Genomic DNA, 25896 nt, shown 5'->3' on the forward strand with positions numbered 1-25896 from the left:
AATAACTGCTCATGCTGTGGCAGAAACATACTGAACTTTAACAAGAAAATCTCTCATTAAAAGAGGAATATGATTATATGGGGATTTTGAAAATGTGCAAGTAGCTTGAAATTTTGCTACTTCATATGTCGATAGCTTTATAGTGATTGTTAGCTCTGCATCTTGGTTTCATATTCAGCTGATACTTATCTTAGAATTTCAGCTTACTTGTCTGCTTTTTTTTAACCTTATTTGGGCCTCAGGTGGCTGAGAGCTTTATGAGGTCAGAGATTTTTTTTTTTAAGGTGGAGCACTTGTATTGAACAATTTTCTGATTTTTTTGGTGTGTGAAAGTTCAATAAGCGATGATACGTAGTTAAGCTACTATTATTTTTTTTTTTATTTCAATGTCTGCTGGTTACTTTAACATCAAAAAACTGAAGTAAAAATGGTAGCCTGTTAAAACTCTTCAGAGTTTTGGAACTTAAAAGAAGTTATCAACTACAAAATACACAGTAAAAATTCAAGTTTATATTTGATATGTTGAGGTATTTGGTATTTATATTTTCTTTGGTGTGACAGAAGTTGAGCAGTCAAGTTCATTAGGTTGACTCTGTATCTCTTTACACTAGAATCACCTCTCTAGCATTTTCTGGTAACTCAAAAGTATGGATCTGCATACTTTTGTCCTTAAGAGTTATTTTTGATACTGAACGGTGGTCCTATTATATATGAAATTTAGGAAGACTATGAGATAGGGTATTAGATTTAGACTATTTAAGATGTGAAAAGATACTTTGTTATGTGTCGGTTCTCCCTTTTGTTAACTCCATTGTTCTTAGTTGCTGATGTAACTCTTACTTCTTAAATTTTAAGTGCCTTGATTAGTTACCGTTGAACAGTAAAACCGTGTTCCTGATTGGGCATTGCCAATAAGTTTGGGGCTTAAACCAAATAACTAATAAAGCATGTCTGTGCCTAGTACAATTTGCTTGTCCTAAGCTTTATTCTTGCAGTATCTAAATGAAATGTCAAACTTCTTTCATCCTCCAGTTTCTTCCCAGGTACTGCAATGTGTGTGAGAGTTCTTCAAATGTGTGGAATTATATTGAGTTTCTGTTGAGTTTCTGTTTAGCTTGTACTGCAGAAGGTGTCTAAATTTAATTATTTCTTCTGAAATAAGTTCTTTTTTCACGTTATTTTATGATGTCAATAAATTAACTTCAGAAGGCAGCTTTTCACTAATTTATTTTTTAGATGTTCACTTGCATGGGTTCTTTTTCCTCAATAGGTCAAAACTGAGTTGGAAAATAAACTGTATAAATGCAGCCCTCTGTGCTCAACTTATTTGCTCTACAACAGTAAGCTCAGTTTAAATGGCAGAGGTTTCTGATGGCTCAAGTCCAGGGTGGTGCTGGATACAAAGTTTGTGAGTCGGGTGGCATTTCTGAGTCACTGCTGAAGTAATGTCGGAGATTTGATTCTGTTCTGTCCTAGACTTAGGTCTGCAGTAGAAATATGTAGCCTAAGCATTATATGCAAGAGTTGGCCAATTTTTCTGACCTAACGAGCTGCGTAACAACATCTTAACATGACAGAGTGCAGAGACACCCGTCACATACTTCAGATAGCTGGTTGGAGTATGAGCCCCGAGATCGTTTGGCGGGTGGGGAGGATCCTGGGCACCACTGCTCTGCTGTACTATGGCCCTGCCGCTTGGGCTCTGCACGACCTGGTGACAGCAGCCCCAGATGTTCTGCGGCTCCCGTAGCAGGGGGGTCAGGTCACCCCATCCTACTCCCAAACAGGCCTGTAGTTGCGATGAAACTTGAGGGAAAGTGTTGCATTTGAACTGCTTGTGAGCTGCGTGAGACTCAGGATCTGTGGGCCGGCCAGTACTGTGCAGCAGCTTATATGAGAAATGTCATATTTTTATCAGTATAGGTGCATCTGTACTTTGATAATAAAACCATCAAAGGGTCCAAACAAGTATCTCCTGACTGTGTCATAACAAAACTGGCAAATGTCTTGTGGTCCCTAAGATACAGTTCTGGAGTCCTGGCTATGGAAATCTAGATCTTGGTAACTTCCTTCTTTAATCTTATAAGACAAGTATATGTTGTGCTTTCTGTTCCCTGTGAAATTTTGAGGTGAGCTCTACAAAGAAAACACCCTGGCTTTTTCAAAAGAAAAGAGGTATAAAGAAAGCCTGTTAAAACAGTTTTTAACTTGGCTGAAGCAGAAAGGTTTTAGCTTGGCCTTGTGGCCGAGTTCAAAAACCAGGCTGCCATATCCCTCTAGTTTTGTTGAATTTTCTTGAAGCAGAATCTGCTGATTCTTATTTTCCTGAAAAGTTACTAAATGTTGTTAACCTAGCACAAGGTTTTTTGGTTTAGAGCAGAAGGCAGAATTTGTGCATGTATAATTAACAAGGCTAGTCGAACTCCTCATAGCAATAATTCCTCTCAATATGTCATTCTAATTTAACACTTTTGCTACCCAGTCTCTGTCACAGACATGTAGGACGTGCAGTAAATATGGTGGAAGACCTTCGGACCCATTGAGATTAGATTGCTGCCTGTGTCACAGTGTTATGAGACTTTACAGCCACTTTCTTTAAAATTTCATTACCATTCTTAGCTTTTGTATCTTCTTCATGTATGACCAGAACGTGAGCAAGCTCATTTTAAGCACCTTCCAGACATCAAAGAGTAAGAAACAGTCTAATTAAAAATGTGGTGAAGGTGACAGATCTGTATGTAGTAAGGATGGTATAATCCACATGTTCAGTTGAATTGGTTAAGGTGGGTGAGATAGTTGTCACTGAGTTTTTTAGTTTCTTGGGTGTATACTTAAAAAGAAGAGGAGAGTCTGTGAATTTCTTCCCAGTATTAGGATTATGACTTTGCCATCCTCCTGTTTTTTCCTATTCCCTGCCCAGTTCAGTTGTTGGTCAACCTGAGTCCTGCCTGCTTTGCTCTTAGACACACCTTCCTAGTGACCCAGCAGGAATGTATTTCCACTCCCTCGTGTTGTGAGGAGGGAGGTGAAGCGTTATAGAGCCATATTTTCATAGATTTTGCAAGCTTGATGAGTTACCCAAGTATGTAATATTTTTAGCTGTTTTTAAATGGTCAGCAAATGATCTTGTTTAGAAGGGGCTGTAATGCTTGTACGGTTACTAAATGCTAGATGCATTTATAACACTTGAGCATTTATTTGTAGAGTTAGGCACTAGTGTACTCTGTTCATTCTTGTGTTATGTATATTCAAGGAGGAAGGATTTTTAGTGTTAGTGAAAAAGGATTAAAGAAGCTGCTGTCATCAGGTCCAATACAACCAGGTAAAAGAGAAGTTCCTTTAGTTAATAAGCAGCAGGTTTTCTTTAGCACTTCTAATTGTACAAGCTGTAAAGAGAAGGATAAATTATGGGTAAAATAGAGTGAATTACTGCTTCAATTGTCATTGTAATTCCTTGCTGTTGTAGCCTAAAGCATAGCATGTAAATTAGACCTTGCACTTCAGCTGAGGAGTAGAGGTTTCTGGACAACCCCCACTCCACAGATGAGGAAAACTGAAAAGATAATTGCGTCAGGTAAACCAAGTCACAGCGAGTTGATAACAGTTAAAACTGTGGGTTTGCCAACTTCCAGTCTCATGTTGTTATCTGCTAGCTCATGCTATGTCTTCATTATACTTATTAATATGGTAAATGCGTACCAGTAATTTACCCTACAATGACATGGCTTACAGTTAAAATTCAATTGCCTGTTGCTTGTAGTATGCTCGTGTTTGACCAACATATAGGCAGAATGCTACATATACTCATCTGGGGGTTTTAAATCCTCTTGCCTAACTACCTTATTTTTTCAATGTGCCAGTAATTGTTATTGTTTATGGGCGATTTTCTTATGGTTCATGGAATTGTCCACCCAGACTATTGAGCTCTTCTATAATGAAGTGTTTTTTGCAGGATTAGTAATAGCAGGCATTATGGTAAATGATCCGTCATATGATATATCCAGCAAAAAGGTAAATAACTGTCTAACACTAGTGTGTTGCTATCTGACCTTCCCGTAAACTCCCTTGCTCCAGTTCCAGGATCATTTAGTTTTCTTTATATTTAAGATTGATTTTGGTTTGCATAAGCAAGATCTTCAGAGCAGTGAACACTTCCATCGCTTTATGTAAGGGACAGTTAACCCTCACTGCATGAATTGTCCTCCTATTGCTACTTAAGAGATGTCCTGCTGATAACTGCTTTAAGAACAGCATTTCGTATCATTATTACAAGCAAGGTGATGATTATTATCTCCAGCCCTATAAGGACTTGTCCTCTGCCTGGTTACCAGAGAATGAGACAGCGAAGAAATAGTCTTGGGAATGCAAAGTAAGGCTGTATTTGAAACACATCATTTGACTCCACGGCAGTATGCAGCCGGGTCTGCCAAGCACTTGTTGCAGCACTTATTTCTTAGGGATTTCCTCCTTCCTTTAAAAAACTTCCAAAAAGTTGCTGGTTTTAATAAGGAATAAAAATAGTTATAGTCTTTGGGCCATGTATTTTAGTGTTGATGATAAGCATCTTTGAAAGTGTTATGCTCCGTTATCTCATGTACTTAGATATGTCATTCTCCTGTTTGAATATTCAACTGGTGGAGTAATCAAAAGTAGGTAAACGTTACAAGCTGAAGGGTATATTCGGAGTTAGCGTAAGGTAGAATCACAGAATCATCATCAAGTTCAACCATAACCTAACCTAACTCTAGCACTAAACCATGTCCCTAAGAACCTCATCTAAACGCCTTTTAAACAGCTCCAGGGGAAAAAAAGGATTGGGGAAACTCCCACCAGTGTGGACCAAACACACAAGTTTCATTAACAAACCACATCAAGTGGTGTTTTGTTAGTGCTCTTTCAGATTGCCATTATACACCCTATGGAAGCTAACAATAGTTTGTATTACGTAAGGTGTTGGTCTTATGTGTTTTCAGGGAATCTAAATGATGTTTGGATGTGTGATAACTTCTACGTCCTTGAATTATTTTTAAAACATAGCTTTGCATCGCCTTGCCAGAAATAAGACTACATCTTCTGCTTGGGAAGTAAATCGAGCTTGTCAAACCGAAGAGCTTTACCTACATCACTGTGTAACTGTGGTCAAAAGGATCCAGGTGCTTAGCTGAGCTCTGTGCTACTTTCTCTTGGTTGCATTGCCAGCTAGTGCATGATAAAATATTGGCTGATTTGCATAATTATTTTATATACAAGGTATAATTACTTCCAAAACATTGTGCAAATGCCTAACACACTGCTGCTTTCTCTCCTGCCTGTTTCAAGGTGCAACTCTAAGCATTGCATTAGTCCTAAAACACAGTATTAAAATTCTGATTCTTGTATCTCATATCTACCTCTGTTCATTTAAAGTTTTCAATAACAGTGTTAGAAAAAAACTATTCATTACTTATTTATTCCTGCATCATGTGCTGTGTAAGTAAGGTGGTTTCGGTTGCCGTTCGGGAGCCGGATAGAGGAGCAGATCCAATTGGAAGCTTTCTCTCTTTCTTTCTTTGTCTCCCAAGGGGAGTTTGTAGGTTAGTTGTTTTTAAGTTAGATTAGTTTCCTAGACTCGTTTGCTATACAACTGCACGGGTATTTGTATCGCATCTCTGAGGAAGTGGTGCGGAGTTGGGAGGGGGGAGGAGAGAGAGAGTTAAAGCTGGTGTAAGCAGAGGACATGGGAACGTGTGGCTGAATCTCCCCTTGTAGTTGCCCTGAAGTCTCAAACATCGTCAGCGCTATCACAACTATGAAAACATAACCTAACCCATGAAATCTTTGGTTGTAGTTTCACAGCGTAAGCGTGGGCTGGTGGTAAGAGGTTTTGCAGCCTTCGTCTGCCACAGATGGCATGTTTCTCCTCTCCTCCTTTGGCTGGCACTAACATACTTTCTGCTTGATGAGAGAATCTCTCAGGCTAACCAGTTGTTTTTGACAATTTAATTCTTCACTGGATCAATTCCCTGGTGCAGTTAACTCCATGGTCACACAAATATTTGTACTGGCATAAAGGGAGGAATGGTGTTTGGGTAAGAAGGAGGGCAAGGTACAGGTTCAGTGTTTGAAGTGCACCCTTAGCGTGTGGTTTCACAACAGATTGACGAACTTCAAGATTGTTCTTCCGCTAAAAGAGAATGTCCCACTTTTATACCTGATCATTCACTGTCTTTGCCTTCCTTACGCTGCCACTGTGTAGTTCAGGATTTGCTTGTGCTGTATTTCTGACAGAGCTGAGAAAACCCCAAGCTTTTAGGGTTTGGAGCTGATTTGGCTGCGTGCTGTGTAAGCAGCTGCTTTTGGCCTCATAAGCCCTTGTGTTGATAAGGGAAAGGACAGGCAGGTTGGTGGGGACCCTTTTTTAATGCAGATATGTTTTTGCCTAACTTTATGTATTATCTGAAACTGCACTGTATATGGTTTGTTAGCTACAAAACTGCTCTAAACCATCACAAATCTGAGTTACAAGTTTAAATTTCTCAAGGTTGCTCTTCTGTGTTGTGGATCACTGCTTCAGGCTCCTGAGCTGACCTTCCAATGTTTATATCACTGTTGTGTTGGGGATGTGCATCAATATGTCTAATTCCACTCCTTGGTTCTAAATTTGGGAGAAGGGATATAGACTGAAATAGATAGTTGTGTATCTTGTATGGTGCTCCTTTGAATGATTCAGTCTGGAAGTGACCTCAGGATCCAAAAGGTATTCTTATGAGAGATGCTTTCAATTAAATTTAAAAGCGCAGCTAATTATATTAGAACTACTGGTGGTGTCTATTTCAGTTATTATAGAGTGGTGAGAGTAGTATTCTAAGTAGACTGTTATTTTAAATGTATTAAATCTTTTCAGATGAGTTTGGTTTGCCGCTAAAAATGAAACTAATATGACAACATCAGTATTATTAGTATGTTGTAAGGAAGATACATCAAAGCTGTTGCACTCCTCCCTCCCCTCATCCAGCTAGTGTGTCCTGTTCTAACCAGTTAAATATTGACTGCATGCTTAATAGATATTAACTGGTTCATTTGGGATACAATTAGGAATATTAGTGTATATTCAACTTGTTTAATGAGACTGACCTGCATTTTTTTTTGGTAATCTGTTGTAATAATAATGAGCCCTATTGGGAGTTAAGGAGTATGTGGTTTGTTTTTTTTTCTCTGCTCCATTCTGACTCATAACAATAAATGTTTTTCTTGTTAGTTGCTCTCCCCATCTTGTCAAGCTGTTTAGAAACATTCTAATGTACATTACAGACTGTTCAGTGTTTCCTCTCAAGACTTAACTTCAGTAAACAAGCACATCCCTATGTGGTTCTGGGGAGGTGTGTGTTTTGTGTTCTATGAGACTAGTCAGGTGGTTTCTCAAGTCTATTTTTAACATAAAGGGAAGAAAAAGGCTTTGGATAATCTTAGATAATTTTATTGGAGTTGCAGTGGGTAACCGTATCTTCTGAAAAATAAATTACGTCCTTCGTAACTTACATCTGCAAACAGAGCTGATACCTTAATGATTGCTGTCACTTTTAATTATTCAGTGTTTTGACAATGATTTAATTAGCTATTCCTCCATCTGATCAAGCAAAGAGAGGTGGGGGAAAAAAAAAATCCCTCTTTTCAAAGGTGCGTATTGTCTAAAGGAGTTAACTTCTAGCACAGCGGTTTATCTCTCCTTGCTGCCAAACAGATAATGCATATCTTGAGACAGCTGAAAACTTAGGGCTAATAGACTTCTAATTGGAAAGTGGAGTCTCTTACCCTTTAGGGTAAAACTGTCAGCATCATGTTGTTGTTACTTACACAGTAACTTCTGTAGCTGCAGAAATGAGTTCATAAAAATCCAGTAATCTTATTATTAGTGAGTAAATAAATAAATTGTTCCTTTATTGAACCATAGTGAAATTAGTTTGTTGTAAATACACAGTGTAATTTGAAATTATCATCTGTATCTGGGCAGGAACTAGAAACTGGGTCTCTGAGACAAATGAAACAGCTCTTGTTACTTTTTTAGGACATAAGTTACTTGATCTCCTGGAGGAACCAGTTTAACAAATGATACCTATGAAAGGAGGGGAAACATCATTATCCTCCACAAATAAACACAGCTTGGCATTTTGAAAGTTAATTTGTATTTAATTTACCAGACTCATTCCACAACAGAACACTTACTTTGAGGAAAAATGCATGTTTGTGAACTTGTGGGGTTTTTTAGTTTGCCGTGCTACCCTTTTTATTTAATGTGAGATACCAATTTGAAAATTGTAATGAAATAACGAATATTAATAACATTGATACCTTTTGGAGTTAGTGGAGTATTATGATATGTTCTTACTGCTGGTGCCCATTTTTGGATACTCAGCTGCAAACAGCTGTAGGACACTCTGCTTTTAACTATCGACCAAAGTTACTTCGTCCCGCTGCTTAATACAGTAGTAGAAGGATTTCTAGGTTGTGACCTGCCTTCAGAGAAAACTGAATGACAAAAGAAAATAGGTTTTAAGCTAATTTAGTCTATTTAGGATTATGACTACTGCTTTTTATTCTTAGATACACTTGTAGCAGGAAAGAAACATAATTGAGGGTCATTAAGGGATGAACAATCTGAAGTAGGATTTTAGGTTTTTTCTAAACCATTTTTTTTGTTGTTAATTTACGGGCTAGAGTGTAATAAGCTGAAAATGAAGTGATTGTGCTGTTCCTAGGAACCGCATTTGGATTGATTTAAATTCTGCGCAAGTATTTTTTTCTCAGCGTGTTCTTGGAACAGTGTTTGCTTTCCTCATGCACTTTTTTCCCCTTCCCCTTGTAGCAATTACGCTGGTGTGGTTTAGTGAAAAACTTCAGTTTTCTCTTTCTAAAGACTCACCTGAAACCAAAGTTTTGTTTATGACAAATAAGACTAAAACATCATATCCCAGTAATAGTTCTAGAAGACACAGCAAATAGTAATAAAACTTGACAGGGCAAGAGGCAGAGGGCACAAATTAAAACACATCATCTTGCATCTCTGCGACCACAAGAGCTCTTTACAGGACACTGTAATGAATATCAGCCAGAATACATCAAATGAAAGTGGACTGAGAAGGTACAACAGCCCTGGATTTCCTAATGCTCAGTTTTTGGGGAAAAAAAACTATATGCTATATTGGTAGCTCATAACGTAACTGTTATCACTTCTTGAAGACAATGAAAAAGAAACATCATTGGTGAAAAGGGTGAAGACTGTAAGAACAGATTTTGTGAAGCTGATCAGCTTCTCTGTAGTGACATCAGTATTCATTTTCTGATTTTAATTATCTTCAGGAAATAAAAGTCCTGGAATCCAGTGTTGAGGTTGTGGGATTTTTGCAAACAGCAACAACTGTAGAATTCATTGCAGTGTGTTTAGAAATAAGATCAGTAAATGATAATGCAGTTCACTTTAGAAAAACAAAGATGAAGATGATAGTCTCAAGTGTCTCCCTCTCTCCCACTGAACACCTCCTGCGTAGCAATTGCACTGAAAGACACTTGAATAAATGAAGGAAAACAACTGGTTATGAGCCTGCAATTTGGTAACTGTGTAAGCTGTTGCCTCCTCTTCCTTTCTCCTACTCTGAAAAGTGCAGTGCAGCTTCTGCCTCAATCTTAAGATGTTTCCCAGGACACAAGACTGTATAAATTGGCAGCTGAAGGTTTTCTTGTTTAGTTGCTTCAACCTGCTGCTTGGACCATACTTCTAGATTCTGTTGTTGATGAGCTACGTGTCTCAGGCTTCCTTATCTAATATGACATGAATGCTTTGGTACATCACGGATGAAATGTGAAGCTGTACAGAGTCATAGCTCTGTAGTTGAAAGCGGAAGGAAACTGCAGGCCCTTCAAAGCTGCTCTGGGTGTTAAGGACTGTGTGTGACTTGTGTTGTGAAAGTCGGGGGTGTTGGAGGAGCTGGCAGGAATTAGAGCCCTCGGACAGGCTGGAGGGAACAAGGGTGGTGCATTCGGAGCGGGACTCTACCCTGATCTCTTACCCTTGCCTGTGGATGTGATTGGAGAAGACCTTGTAACAGGTGCTTGCTGTTGATGGAGGGGAGTTATCTGTACTCAGGTTTATTCCTCTCAAAAGGCTTGCAGAAGATGATTGATACTGTGAAGTACCGGGCTGCATGGGACGTCACAGTTCCAAAGTGATTATATAGTAGCAGAGAATTATCAGTTTGTATTAAAAGCTTCAGTGCCTGCATTGTTCAAACTTTGATCAGCCCTCCCTAGTGGAACAGCTAGCATGTGTTTAGAGTAATGCTTAATTTGTAAAAAATTTGGAATCAGGGCAATGTTTTAATGGTACTCAGCTTGTGATGAAGGAATAGCTGAAACCACAAAGATCATTGAGCATGGGCCATGAATGTTAGGGGTGTGTAGCTTCGACAATATTAAACTCTGTATTATCGCATGTGATTATTCTGTCAACACCAAATACTCTCAGTTGACGAATATTTGAAACAGTTCTTTGTCTAAGGAAAGTTTAGATTATTTAGAATTCAGTGAATTAGTAGAACTGAACAAGTCTGTGCCATTCATAGGTGTAGTAACTACCAGGCTATGTTCCTGCTTTTCAGGGTAAAATCTCTAACTATTCAGCTAATATACTCCAAGCATGTATAGCATCATGAGGAGGTTTCCTTAACCAGTCATTGCATTACTGCAAACTCAAAACTGTTACATGGACCTCAGTGGTGCCAGAAGCTCCTAGTGTGAAGTTATTTGTTGAACACATTTCACATGAATAGTGAATGAGTAGTTACAAATATAATAGCTCAGAATTACAGAGGGGGGCTTATCAAAGGGGTGTGTGAAGACACTAATAGCACAGCTCTTTTGACACTCTTAAAACTTAAGATTTGTTTTGGGAATAGGAGACACATTGTCTTAAGTACAGAGGTCATTGCACACCATTCTGTAGGGCTGGGAGTCTTGGTATTCATTTCAGTGTGAGGTTGGTTGGTTTTCTCTCTCTCATCTTCCTCCTCCATTCAAGATCACTCTTAAATAGGAAGCCTGAGGTACGCAAGTGAGTTGAAATGACACACCTTCAAAGCTTACTGTTGCCTCATCTTGGGTGTATCCAGCTTACTTGTCCTCTGAAAACTTTTACCCCTTTTATTTCTTGTTTCAAAAGAAGGATAGGACCTCATTCTTCTTGTAAATACTTCTCTCTCAATATTAAAATATTGTGCCCCAATTTTGATAGCTCACTGACTGAGAGTGCTTGGAAATCTCTGTATCTGCTCAAGGTTTCTGTACACACTTCAAGTGCTTAAGCTGTGGGCTTCAGTGTGGTGTGTTAATACTTTGTGCATACAAAGAAGGGAGTAGCACTGGGTCACTAGGTACCTGACTCAGAAGGCAGCTTATGCAACATATTATGAACACTTGAAATGAGCTTTTTGTTTTGGGAGGGAAGTTGCTCTTAAAGTTATGGGAATGCAACAAAGTAAAAAACACACGGTTGGAGGCTGTCAGCTATGATGAAGAGTGTTGCAGTGTCTCTTTCCCAAATTATGTATTTATATTTTAGTTTCCTAAGTGTCTAGTAGTGTTTATTGGGACTGTCTCTTTTTTTGTGTGCTATCATTTTATTCAATAAAAAGAGCACTCTACGGAAGGTGTGTTTTTAATTAGATTTCTCTTGCTCTTTGTCCTGCTTGGTTAGACATTTGTTTTCCGTATGTCATATTACCTGATTGGATCACACTTGGTGGAAAATTTGTAGTGGCTTTTGCTGAGCCTTGAAGGAGGAAGAGCAATGTGACTGAATTCTCGAATGAAATTTCATTGACTCTAAAAAGCATTTTAATTGTTGCAGCTTGTTTGTTACAGAAGAAAACATCTGAAGGGTAAGGAGTAGGGTAGTGAAGTTGGAGGATGGAGCAAAAATAAATCTAGTTGTGACTACAACATACATATGGAAATCTCTAGTTCTGCAATTACAAAAAGTTATCCATGTTTTGTAATTCCACATTTTCTTTGCTATATGGTTGCTATTGTTTAAACATAGTGTATTGAACTTTGAAAGCAATTAAGCCCACAGGGATAGGAGCTGTGAAGCAGTGACTGCAGTCTGGTAAGGCAGACGATGCTCACACGAGTCCGAGGAGATTGAAAACTTGAAATCTGTTTGAATCAAACCCAGAGCTGCTCATTTAGTGCTGTAACTGTCCCGCCAAAGTGTCAAGTGTGGTCTGAAAGGCAGCTTTTTTCTGCTTGTTTGTGAAATTGGTTTTCGTGCTTAAGATGAATCAGATTTGTTGTAAGAATGGTTTAGGTGTAATTGTACTCTAATTGCAATTAAAATTTGACCTAAAAAATGTGACCTAAAAACTAATACAGAAAAATAATGGAAATACTGTTGCAGTGTTCTTACATTGGAAGTTAAGTGTTTTGATTCATGCTACTTGCTATATAACACTTATTTTGGTAAATCGCCTATTAAGGGGTTTTTTAATGGAGGAAAATGACAATACTTACTAAGCCTTTAAAAATGGAAATGTGGTTTTGAAGAGAAGATTTTTGAAGATGGAAGGATGCCGACTGAAGAATGTCAGGGTGGGTGTTTGGAACCAAAACATCCCCTAAAGAAAAGGGCCTGGGTTTTAGATGAAGAAAAACCTATATGTAAATGTGTTACAAAACCACAGTTAATAATATTAACATGGCAAAATCCTCAGTGAGTTTGAGCAATTATTTACCATCACATATTGCCACTCTACAATTGTTGGCAACTGAAGATATTTAAAGCAGCCATGTATCTGTTCATATAAACCACCAGGGATGGTTTTATGTAAGAATATGGAAGTATTAACACTTACATACTACAAGGAATCTGCAGTAGGAGAAATGAAATCAGTCTTAAATCAACTTGGGGAGGAAGTGTTCATTCCTTGCACAAATATGCTTTAAAACTACCATGTAATTAGTCACCTCATGTTCCTAACACCTGTAAAAACTACTTCAGCTGCAGCATAGCAATTATGAAACATTAAGAATCTAGCGAGCTGCAGTTGGGTGATTTGTGAGAGGGGGGAAGCTTTCCAAGGAACACTTGAGCAATGTGCAGTGGTGGTTTCTGTAAGTGAGAGATCTTCCAAGTTCTCTAACAGGCTTCCATTTAATTCTTAAAAGTCACTGTCCTTTTGGAAAGTGTGTGTGTGGTGGATATGGGGTTATCTTGTTTACTTGGTAGTCTTTTGTGATCAGAAGTTGTAAGGCACAGGAAATAGTTCATAGTTCCTTCCTCCCACAAGTCGTAATTCATTTGTGGCCATCAGGATATTTTTCTTGGCTTATCTCTTTTTGTGCAGTTTGCCTTGCACATCTGCCACATAAATTATGAAGCTGGTAACTTGAAAAGCTGAAAATGTATTTCAGATCCTACTGTACCATAATGAAGGTGACATGTTGGTCAGAAAATGCGTAATTGCAACTTGCATCAAGGTCTGTAATAATGCCTGGTATTCATGTACTAAATTGACTGGTGTCATATTTGTGATGCTTCTGAGAAGTGGTTTTAAAAATCAGTAACTCAAAGCGGTCAAGTATCAGCTAATATTGCGCTGTTACCTCTGTAACCTGAGGTATTTCACCAGGCATTTGTGCAGATGGGTACCCATCTGTTTCTTCCTTGACTGTGGACTGCTGGCTTGATACTTGGTATCCATATGTTTCATCTGTAAGGCTCTAAATCTAAGCTGCGTGTTTTGTAATAAAAGTGACATTACTGACAGGAGCAAAATGAAAATGCATTAAGTTTGTTACATGTTTTTTTGTTAGTTTGCCTTCACCAAGCAAGGAGAGAGATGCTGGCTGAGATTGAATATCCCAGTTGAATAGCACTGAGGGGGAAGGGCAGCACCGTCTTTATTTTGAAGACGATTAATATGTTTTTGTCTGAATAATTGTCCTGAATGTCCATTATATTGTTTGGGAAAATAGCTGGATAAATGATGTCTTATTTTTCTGTCCCCTGTCTGCGCATTAAGTTTTCTAAAGTAGTGACAGGTTGTCACAGGGCAGGGAAATCTGGGGCTGAGATGTACCTTTCGTTTTGACTTTGTCCTAAATCCTTTCCGTTTCTTGAAATGCAGGTTTGGCGTGGTGAACAGCTTTAATCCCTCAGATCCTGAGGGAAGTGATGTTAACAGAACTAAGTGGAGTTAATATACCGAGGTGCTTCTTGCTTGGCATGCTGGCTCTCGGGGGTTTGGGAGCTGGTGCTGTGCAGATCAGGAGCGATTCTTCTTTAGCTCACAGATTCAAATACTCTTTCAGAAGGATTTCATGCCCAGATGGAGAAGCATTAAATGATTTTTTTCTTTAATTGGAAAAAATGTTTCTGGAAACTAATTAACAATTTAATAGATGCCAAGATTCCCACACCTGGGATTAGAGGAGATGTATCCTGTACTCAGATAAGGTGTTTAGCTTTTTCAGTTACCATGTACTCTTCCTAGTTAAAACTAACTTCTGCACACAGTTAAAAGATAGAAAATATAATATTAAATTAACTTTTTAGCATTCTCGAAACCTTTTTGTCTTTTTCCATTCCTGCTTTACAGGAACCTTTTAATCTAGACACTAAAAATAGCCTTGATGCATGACTCACAGAAGATGGAACAGTGGGGGTAAGATGGTGTGTTCCCTCCTTTCCAAGGGCTTCATTTAAATGCATGTGTGTCTGTGACTGGGGGTCTTTTAGATAACTATATTGAGAAAACGTTACTGGGGTCTGTCATATCTCTTCTCCAGATGTTGAAAGTTTGCTTTATTCACTTTATAGTGCATTCAATTCTTTCTTTTAAAAAAAAAAATAAATACGGATGCAGTCTCAAACATCTAAAAGTGAAGCTACATTATATATTTTTTTTCCTTTAAATTGTCGGCCCGTATATTGATTTTTTTGGGAAATCTGAAAATAAATTGCTCCTGTCGTGTTTTGGATGATATTCCTAAAAGATGCACCGTGGATCAGATGAAGAATAGCTCGTGTGTCCCTGTCGAGTCCCATAGTGACAAACTGCAAACTTCTCAGCTGGAAGGCGCTGAACAGCCCAGCTGGCAGTAGAGAGGAGCTGCTGGGAGACAAAGGTGGCCCTTGGACCGGAGGAGCAGAGCATTCGCTTGGCTTCCACATGGGAGTTACTGCTGCCTTTGTTCAGGGGCTCACGGTGAAGCCACCGCCAGGCTGGTAACAAACTGTCCGTATGAGAGCAGGGCACTCCTGCTCTTGTCCGGGTGCCCTTCACTGGAACGGTACCAGTGTTCAGGTGGAGATACACAAGGTGATTAAATGAAGCAACTGCGTATGTTCTTCCTCACTCGGAGTTAAACTAAACTTTCCTCATGCTGTAATTTAATGGTTTCTCAACTATTTATTTTTCAGATGCCATTTATGGTCCTTTCTGGTTGGACAATGCAATTGATTAATTTTTAAAAGCAAGTAGCACAGCATAGAGCAGTGCAAGCGTATTCTTAGTGGATTTTATCTAATAGAGCTTTAGAGATGGTTACTGTAACAATCTCCTTTGCTATGTCACCAAGTGAGGTGACGAGATTTTATTCTGAGTCAGTAACATCTGTTATGGACCAAATTTAACATTTGCTTTGTTTTTATTCAATTATAAAGTCATAGCAAATAAGGAGAAGACTTCCTAAAAATAAAGAAGCTTCTAACAAAATTAGAGGAAGAATGAGATTAATGTATATGAGACTGCCTGTTGAAAGGATAATGCTAAACACGTAGTTATTTAAAAGATCAAATTATGTTGTGTCTGTTTTGGCACATTAAATAACAAAAGGTTAAAAGATTTGTTTCTTGCAAGACTTTGGTATCATGCTACATGGTGCTGCAACAGAGCTGCTCCCGTCCTCCGTTCATCCAGACCCCTCCTGCTCTAACCGACTAATTATTTCCTTCAAAAAGTGTAATTTCTTTAGTGTTGCTGTTTGTTAGAATAGCATTAATGTTCAAGCTGTATGTATGATAGATGTACAAGTGTGTAACACTTGCAGATTTTTCTTCTGCGCTTAGATTTTAAACAGATATTTGCAGAATGGTGTCTCATTGGAAACTGTTAATGGTGGTAAAATGTAGAAAGTTTCTCATCTCAGCTTTTAGTATTTTAGTGCTCCCAGTTGTAGAATTAAAAAAAAGGAAAACAGAAGGTGCATAATCCAGTGATGTCCTTGGAGTAATAGTTAAAGGCATAATATTATGCACATAGGAGTCCCATGTATACATGATATTGTAATTGGTTTGAAATATATATTGAAAAAAAATTTTAACTGTGTAACCAGGTTTCTCATTCCTGCTGCTCAGTCCCTGAGCACAGTGGGCAGCTTCCCAGAGCTTCCAGAAGTGTTTCTAATTAGGCTCACCCTGTCCAATCCAATACCTTTATCATCACTAGAAAGAAACTGTTGTAATGTACCCTTTCTGTGGCTTCTGTTTATTTTAGTTTTCACAAGATTAGGCATGGCATTTCACAAATCTTCTGTGGGTTTAATGTCCAGAACTGTACTGGTGTCCTCAGTGACACCACCCACATCACAGCAGCTCTAATCCTAATGGTGCTTTTAATGGAGAGCTCTGACTCTTGCCCCGGGGCATGTTCAAGGCTTTTAAGTTTGTGCAGAAACATTGACTAAGATCTGTTAGGCTTTCTGATTCCTTAATATGTTTTAAAGTAAGTTCCATTCTGGATGGATGGATATTTATTTATTATCCTTTCATTACATTTAATGCATAAATACCTTATTTTCTCATGGTGCTTATTTTCTCTGTCAGAGGTTTCCTATGCACGTGCTATTTAAAGGTTTCTGCATGTTTAAGACTCTGCTGCTATATGAGCATTAATGCAGAGTTTACGTGTTGTTTGCAGATCTGAACCTTGGCGAGGTATAGACTCTGCTCCTTTCCCGATGAACTCCTATCTCAGGAATATTTCAAAAGGGTGTTGCTCCCCAAAATCTAGCAGAGACCTGTGAGCTTCCTTTAGGAGTTGTGATTTCGCACACTTGAATGTATTGTCCGTGCGATGAGGGAACAGAAAACGCCTGGAAGATACAGGAGATGCTGGGGGGCATGAAGTGGAAATCTCTGTGTGGTGTTTTTTGGGAAGACCGTGGGCATTGAACTATTTGCTCTTCCTAGTGCTACATGCGCAGCAAAGGATCCAACCAAAGTGTTGTTGAATCGAGTGAACAAAGACAAAAACTGTTGCATCTTTTTCTTTAGCAGGTCAGCTAGTACTGTATGTTAATCATTGTCAGGAAGTATTGTTTGAGAATTAACTTTAGAGTTTGATGGTTAATTTTTGAGTAGAGATCTGCTGAGAAAAGAGGCTCCTTCCATTTCTGTTACTGGCTGCATTCAAAGCCTTGTTTCCATGTTTCCAAAGTGTTCCTGGTTCAAGGGGTACAATTTAAGGTGGGATTTTTCAGTGTGGAACCAGCAGTGATTGATATTGGGTGATGAGTTCAGGCACAACAAAGCCGGTTGTAATGTTACCCCTTGGAAGCTATTACTAGAAGCAGCAGTTATAGCTGTGTAATATTTTACAAATGATGGTAATATTCTAATAGATAATTGACCTGACTTCAGCTACAGCGTATGAGTATGTAGAGAACATCTTGTGGTCCTGAGCAGTGAAAAATCTTCACTCTGAAACAAACACTTCACAATGTTGTGAATATTTAATGTTTTAGTAGAATGTTTGTTGGAAATACAGTAATTTAACTTTCCTGGCATAAAAATGATTCTTTTTCCTGGTCTGTGAGAGATAAGGTTTCTTTTTAATTATTTATTTTGTGGCTATTTTATGTAAAAAAAAAAAAAAAAAAACAAAAAACAAAACACTGAAGAAACACTGAAGTGCTTTTCAGGCTTTTGCAACTGTAAAGGTTGAAGTGGCAGATACTGGGTTAACATTTGGGCTGGACCTATTTGGGCTGGACCTTGGTAGCTTCTCAGATCCCCTTGGTTTTATATGAATAGGTACAGAACTTCTTGTCCCCTCTTGCTGGCCGCAACACCACCGAGACATTATTTCTATCTCAAGTTATGCATTAAAGGTACACGCAGTGCTTCCTCTCGTTCCTCACATCCTTCTCCTCATCCACTTCTTATTTTCTGGGGCTTTTAGCACGCTATAGGGTACGACACCTGGATGACAGCTTTCTCGCAATTTACAAATCTCAAAACATAACTTAGAACAACATTCGAAACGATTTGCAATCAATTGAATCCTTAGAAAGACTTTTCTTTGAAAAATGCAGACAGAATTGTGGCCAAAGCAGTGTTGTGGGGGTGTTTCATCTGTGGTACATCTATTCAGCGTCAAAATATGTTAAAATATAATTTATGAAGTGCCTGGAAAACTTTTAACTATATTTATCTTTTTTCCTTTTTGTTTTTTAAAGAGGAAGTGTGTCCTATTGTCTGATGCACTCGGAGATGATCAGATATTTATAACCATTACCCACTGGCTTTTCACTCTATCCATTTATTCATGTGGAAGAATTTAGTCTCAGACTTGAGCTACCTATTCAGTGTTGCTATAAATTGTAGATGCAAACATTTAAAGTTGCGCGTTCCCTTGTAATAAATTACAAGCTAACATTTTGCTCGCTGTCACCATGCCGACTGTTTCAGAGATGTGACAGTGCCCTCTCTTGGCTTTTCTGAACAGCTTTGGTTTTTTTAAAAGAAACAATACTGAAATAATTTATAAGGGGTACAATGAAAAGTAAAAATCATCTGTTGGCACTAGTCTTATGATTTAATAGACTTAAATGTGGGACACAAACAGAAAATCATGCAAAAGTTTGTGAGATTAATATCAACCCTTTTATTTTGGATGTAACTTTCAAAATACGCTTCTTGTGTTTCATGTTTTTGTCCATGTCAAAAGTTTCTGTAAACGTACATATATTTATGTACATATTTATGACAACTTGTCACAAGATTCCCCTTGTGCAGGGTTTCAGTTAGTGATTTGGGGTAAATCCTAATGTAGTCTCACAGGTAATAGTGTGTGTTAAACACTGTCTGTCCGTCCTGCCCGGTGCGTGTCCGTTTGCTCACAAAGCAGAACATGTCCCTGCGATCCGGCACCATTCCCTGGAAGCCGCCCAGTATAAACCGATCAGAGAGCCCCCTCTGGTGTCTGACGGGATCCTCGGATATTAAATTTCTATCAATCGCAGGAAGTCTTGGCAATCACGCTCGTCACTTTTTCCCTTCACATCTGGACATAAATGATTTTTTTGTTGCAAAGGTCCCAGGAATCATGGGTAGGGCAGGGAATGAGGGCCATAGAAAACATGGGAAAGGAAGAATAAAACTGCATTTCCACCTTTTTAGAAATGGTTATTTTTAAGTGACCTGGAACGATGCCAAACTATACAACAGTTCTTTTTTTTTTTCCTTGGAGTTTACATTTGTTGCTGAATTAAATGCGGCTTAAAGATACTTTGTTTTGGAACGCTTTATGCCATTAGATCTCATCTTGGCATTTACAAAAGAGCTTTCTCCTGGTTGCTGAGAACAATAACTTTATGCAGGATAGTTTTAGAAACAGAGTGTGTCTCTCTACTTGTCAGGGTTTGATGGCACTTTCTTCTTTCTTTGGGCATTACTTAATTTCCCTTGTTTCCCTTCCCCCTCTCAACCCTGATGCCACTTGAGCCATGTGCTTTGAGTTCTTCCATAGCTAATGCTGCTGCTAGATATATAGATATATATATATTATTTTTTTTACAGCAAGCTTGCATCTTTTCATGCCTTTTCCAGTCTTAAATTCTTTGCTCGAAGAAATGGAGGAAATGCTTCGTTTTATGCTTCCCCCCAACTCCCCATCACGTCTCACACAAGCTCTTCAAGAGGGGTTATAACAACAACCAACCTTTGGATCCGGACAAGGCACCACTGTGCTGAAAGCTGCAAAGCACTCGAGCCTGCAGCTTTGGGCTTGTGTGTTTGGAGTTGTTTTCTTTTCTTTTTTAATGTTCCATGCGTATGGCAGATAAAGATGGGATTAGTTTACATTTGCATGTATGGTAAAGAAAATGGCAGAAACAGAAGCTGGAGGTGCATTTGGCATGAATGAATTTATAAAACCTTCATTGCTGTTGTTCATAATTACTGCTGTGTTCCTACATGCTTTTTTTTTATATGTATATATGGGTTCTGTTAGCTTGCTGATTATTTATTCAGTCATGTAGCTTATGTTCTCTTTAGACACAAAGTTGAATAAAAACAATACATCAGAATCCGACAGCAGGAATTCTCATGGTGAGATTCCAAGATTGAGTCCAGGAATTTTATTCTGTTTTAACAATTACCTTCTGTGTCCTCCTTTGGACTTAAAGGGATCTCATTCTTGTTTCTGCTGTTCATAGCTCCAAGTTCCAAGAGCTTTGCTGTCCTTGTGCCGCATAAAATTGAAGGGCTATAGCTGGAGTGCAGCTCTGTGCCGGCTCCTGCGTGGACAGTGGGATGACTATTCAGCATTTTGATTTTTTCTTCTAGTCCTTTCAGGTTCAGAAGATTTTTAAGCAGCAAATGCCTTCTCCACATTGTAGCAGAAGATCATTAGATCTTTCCTACAGTTTAGTTAATTGAACTTTGTGGGATGGTTTGTGTTGAACCCAGTCATTTAGAGGGTTTTTTGGCTTCTGAAACCTGTTGTATGATTAAGCAAACTGTCAAACTTTAGATACAGCAGCTGTAAACACGTTATTTCAAATATACTGCAAAGTAGGTGGGGAAAGCAGAGGCCACTAGGTTTCCTTTGACTGATATTTTTGTTATTATTCTATGCTATATTGCTCCATAACTAGAGAACTGTTTCTCAAGCATTCCTCGTATGAATTATGTTTTGAGCCTGCTTGCTCACCTTAAAATATAAGGAAAATCACTGTGTTATCGAATGTATCTGGATGCTTTTAGGGCCACAAAGGAGGTTGCTGGACTTAAAGGTTACCAGTCTGAGAGGTTCATTTAAAACAAACAAACAAAACACACACATTGACTATTTTAATATAACTGTTATGGAAAAACTGCCTCTTTTTCCAAGTTGCATTTCTCTCTGAACTCTTGTAGAGACAGCCTGAGCTCCTTACAGTATATTTGCATTGCTTTAGTCATAATCCGGAGTGCTCTGCAGCTTTTCTTGTGTGCTGTTTTCCCTCAATTAAATAAATTCGAGCTAGGAAACAGACTTTCCAGTGAGTCATATCTCCCTTACCTCACCCTTGTTTGTGAGGTTTTTTTTCTTTTCATTTATTTTTTACAAACTCCTGTTTGGTACTGATATTCTTGAGTTTCTCTTGTAGCACTCATCATTTGGGGGGGAGCGGGTTGGAATCTGCTGCTGATTGGGTTATAAAGCCTCTTGCAAATCACTATACACCGTACAAAGCTGTAAGCAAACCCCGTCTGGTTGGGGAAGCTTGCGGCTTTGAATCTAGTGCTTCGGTTTGGATTTTAATTTGACCCAAAGCCATTTTTACTGGATTGAATCCAGCTGTAATGTAATCCCGGCTTTCTCACCTGTATTCTTGCAGACTAATAGAATAGTAAAGCCTTCTTAAAGATAACTTAAACGTGTTATATGGTGTCCTCAGGGTAACTTCAGCACTAAAGATGTTTTCTTTCCCATCCTGTTGAGGTATCTCATTAAGTGAGATACACACGAGTGTCATTATTAAGTTTTCATGTGTTTCTCAGTTTTGATGCTAATCTTCATGTGTGTTAATTTTTTCCTTTGCAGCACCAATGTGGTTATGAATTATTCAGAAATCGAGTCTAAGGTTCGAGAAGCAACCAATGATGATCCATGGGGACCTTCGGGGCAACTCATGGGAGAGATTGCCAAGTAAGTGATAATTTGGCTCAGTGATGAAGAAAAAGAAAAGTGTGAGACCTGGACAGGCTGGAGAGTTGGGCAGGGTAAAATTTAATGAAATATAACAAAGGCAAGTGTAGAGTCTTGCATCTGGGCAGGAACAACCCCAAGTTCCAGTATAAGTTGGGGAATGACCTATTAGAGAGCAGTGTAGGGGAAAGGGAGCTGGGGGTCCTGGTGGACAGCAGGGTGACCATGAGCCAGCACTGGGCCCTTGTGGCCAGGAAGGCCAATGGTACCTGGGGTGGGTTAGAAGGGGGTGGTCAGTAGGTCAGAGAGGTTCTCCTGCCCCTCTACTCTGCCCTGGTGAGACCACATCTGGAATATTGTGTCCAGTTCTGGGCCCATCAGGTCAAGAAGGACAGGGAACTGCTGGAGAGAGTCCAGCGCAGGGCAACGAAGATGATTAAGGGAGTGGAGCACCTCCCTTACGAAGAAAGGCTGAGGGAGCTGGGGCTCTGGAGCTTGGAGAAGAGGAGACTGAGGGGGTGACCTCAGTAATGTTTACAGATATCTAAAGGGTGAGTGCCATGAGGATGGAGCCAGGCTCTTCTCGGTGACAACCAGTGATAGGACAAGGGGTAATGGATTCAAACTGGAACACAGGAGGTTCCACTTAAATTTGAGAAGAAACTTCTCAGTAAGGGTGGCAGAACACTGGAACTTTTTTCCTGTTAAAATGAGTTTGGAAGTTGCATGTTTGACTAGATGCAATGGTTATTAGGGTATTCATGTAAATAATTATTTTTGTTATAAATTAGAGGAGGTTCTTTTACTGCCTCAGATTTTTAGAATTACTTTTTTTTTTTTTCTTTTGAAGTACTGGTATGTAAATTACTCTATAGATTAAGAAATAGGGATGGCTTTTTCCCTTGTAATGTCATGTAATGTGAATGGGCTTAGATCAAGCCTGCCATCTACTGTCAGCCCTGAATTTAACAAGCTCTTCTGGCAAACCTTGGAGAATAACGTTTCTTCCCTCCTTTTGTTTAATTCTTTAGGGCTACGTTTATGTATGAACAGTTTCCAGAACTCATGAACATGCTTTGGACTCGAATGCTGAAAGACAATAAAAAGAACTGGAGGAGAGTTTATAAGGTGTGTATGTATACAAGCTGGATGTGTTCCAGACTTTGTGTTGCTCTATGAAGGACATAATGCTTGTTGCCAGTATAATGTTCTGATGTAGGTCCTGTTTAGACACTGCTATATCACTTACTCCACTAGCAGCCTATATTTTTTTCATAACTATATCCTTATAATTCCGTTACTGAAGGCAAAGATGTCTTTCAAATGCTGTATATGAAAGAACCCCACGAAATTCCTGTTTTTAGAAGTGTGTCTAAGATGCTACCTAACAAATGTAATACAGCAATTACATTTTGCCGATGTTCAAGTAGTGGAGTAGCTTTCACGTTTTGAAGCTACCCAAAGGAGTTGTTGTGGTGCGCTGTGAAAAGTAGATGACAAGTTATTGTGCTGTCAGGAAAATGTTTTTTGAAGGAATTCAAGAATACCTGAAATAAAATGGAAACTAATCTTAATTTTCTGCCAACTCATAAATCTCTAAAAATGGTAGGTTAGAATTTGAGTAGACCAAATTGTCTTGCAGATCTTATCATACGAGGCTTTTATGTCCTAGTTGTGTTTTGGAAAAATAACTGAATCGTTTGCATTTTTCTTGTCTAATTAGCACAGCACAGAAACTTTTTGCTTAAGATTATATCATGCTGCACTTAAAGTGATGTTCGATGTTCACTGAATTATGCAAATATAACCTCATTTTTTGGAATTGACGTCTTAGACCAGCTTATATTTTGTTTTTCTTGATGCCGGGATTGTAACAAGACAGAATTAATTCTAAGGCATGGTTTGTGCTTTTCACAGGTGCTTGATGTTTTGTATTCATAGTAATTGTTTTCCCTGAAGTACAATATAAATTAATATTTAATGCTATCACACATAGCTACTTAATGTTATAAAGACTGCTTGGAATTGCTTATCGGGTTTGGATAGGTTGAAATATAATGACAGCTTTAGCTGATAAAGGCACTGCTTTGGAGAAACATAAAAAATTGCAATTAAAGTACTATTTAAACTTCATTTGTTTTGTTGCTTACTTAAAATTGTCCTGAAATGCAGTTTTGTGTCTCCATTGCATCCTGCAGAAGGCTTCTTGAATTTTTGTAGGAGTGAGTTTTCAGTGGAAAACATTGGAAAATTGTGAACAAAAAGAGAGAAAAGAAAATGCTTCATTTAGCAGGGTTAACTCTTTGTCTTTAATTGTTGCTGCTATCTTTTAGAATAAGCAGGAGCTGATGAAGGTAGCTGCTTGTGATTTAGTAAAAACAAAATAGAGTTTGACAAATACAGTGTTGATATTCTAAAGAGCAAAAGGTGCATGTGGGGAAAACATGGGGGTTTTTGGTGTGAACTCATAAGCATTTATTTAAAAGGGGAAAGTCTTATTATTTACTAATTTAGGGAGGGGGGAAGGTTTGGTTCTCTATTGCTTTTTTTTTTTTTTTTTTTAAAAAAGAGCTTTTGTTCATGCAATCATAAGGTGCTTTGTATTTTTATAGTCTTTGCTGCTCCTAGCTTACCTCATAAGGAATGGATCAGAGCGTGTTGTTACAAGTGCCAGAGAACACATTTATGATTTGCGATCCCTGGAAAATTACCACTTTGTAGGTGAGCAATAGAAAAATCTTATAAGCAAATTAAAACAGTAGTTGGAGTTGTCAGTCACCTGAACCAGCTTAGAAGCTTCCCCAGTCTAATTAGAATGTGACTGTTGCCAGTTGTGTGAAGAGTGCAGAATCCAAGACGTGGGGCCCTAGAGTATTAATTAGTGAAGACAAGAACTTGCAGAAAAGACTGGCTAATAACAACAGAACCAACACAACATGAGTGTTCGGGTTTATATTAAAATATGCACTAGAGACTGGTCCCCTGTGGTGTCCGTAAAGGAATAGCTTTAATCATATGGGAAGAAAAGGTTAGAGCTCCAAAACACACACATCTGTTTGAAGCTGGGGTTTTTTCCTCCCACCAAATAATATTTACAGTGCAAAGGCAGCAAGGCCAGTGTGTGTTTTGAATGTGAAAAAGGCTGGGAAAGGAGCACGTTTAGCTTGTAGTACATCCCAATAGAAAGTGGTTTCTCAAAATCCAGTTTTGCGATACGACTGAGTTCTTGCAATTAAACTTGCAAAAACTGTACTGAAAAGACTGAGGAAAAGAGCTTATATATCAAAGGGTTAGAATTGTTCAAGTGGAGAATATAATTTCTGTCTCAGCCTTTATTAATGTTTTCAATGTTTCATCAGCAGTCAGGTGTTTCTAAATACACCATTCAGGGAAAATTATGAAAGGATCAAGATGTGTGTTGAAATAAAAGCCTTGGTCATTTTTAAATAAATGCAGTGGACCTCAGTGGCCTTGAGATCTTTATCTGACTGCTGTGGTCATAATTCTAATTTTCTTATCAGTTTGCTCAGTATTGCTCCCTCTAATTTATTTTATCTTTTCCCCCTCTCTTCCATCCATCGTCTGTATCCTGCATTACCTACACAGATGAAAATGGCAAAGACCAAGGTATAAACATACGCCAGAAGGTAAAAGAAATGGTTGAGTTTGCTCAAGATGATGATCGACTTCGAGAAGAGAGGAAGAAAGCAAAGAAGAACAAAGACAAATACATTGGGGTTTCTTCAGACAGTGTTGGAGGGTTCAGATACAGTGAGTACGATGCTTTCTTCATCAGGGACTGACAATCTCGACTTTTCATTTCGCTTAGATAACACAATTTAAGGCATTTCTAAGATACTCCTTTTGATGCTTTTTCTTCATATTTCTTTAACTGTCAGTGATAAAATTAAAAAAGAAATCTTGCCCATTTTCCCCCACATAAAAATTT

The 25896-nt window shown here is 38.5% G+C and overlaps 1 protein-coding gene across 1 annotated transcript in view; it reads left to right on the forward strand.

The window, feature by feature from the left end:
* Positions 1-25896, forward strand: part of CLINT1 (clathrin interactor 1) — a 47751-nt gene that overhangs the window by 2013 nt on the left and 19842 nt on the right. The window contains exons 2-5 of the mRNA XM_082063844.1: positions 21843-21947; positions 22979-23075; positions 24560-24668; positions 25554-25718. Of these exons, the coding sequence (XP_081919970.1) occupies positions 21843-21947; positions 22979-23075; positions 24560-24668; positions 25554-25718 (476 nt within the window). The remainder of the gene's footprint in view (positions 1-21842; positions 21948-22978; positions 23076-24559; positions 24669-25553; positions 25719-25896) is intronic.

This window comes from Streptopelia decaocto (genome assembly GCF_964273445.1).
Source record: "Streptopelia decaocto genome assembly, chromosome: 12".
NCBI lineage: Eukaryota > Metazoa > Chordata > Aves > Columbiformes > Columbidae > Streptopelia > Streptopelia decaocto.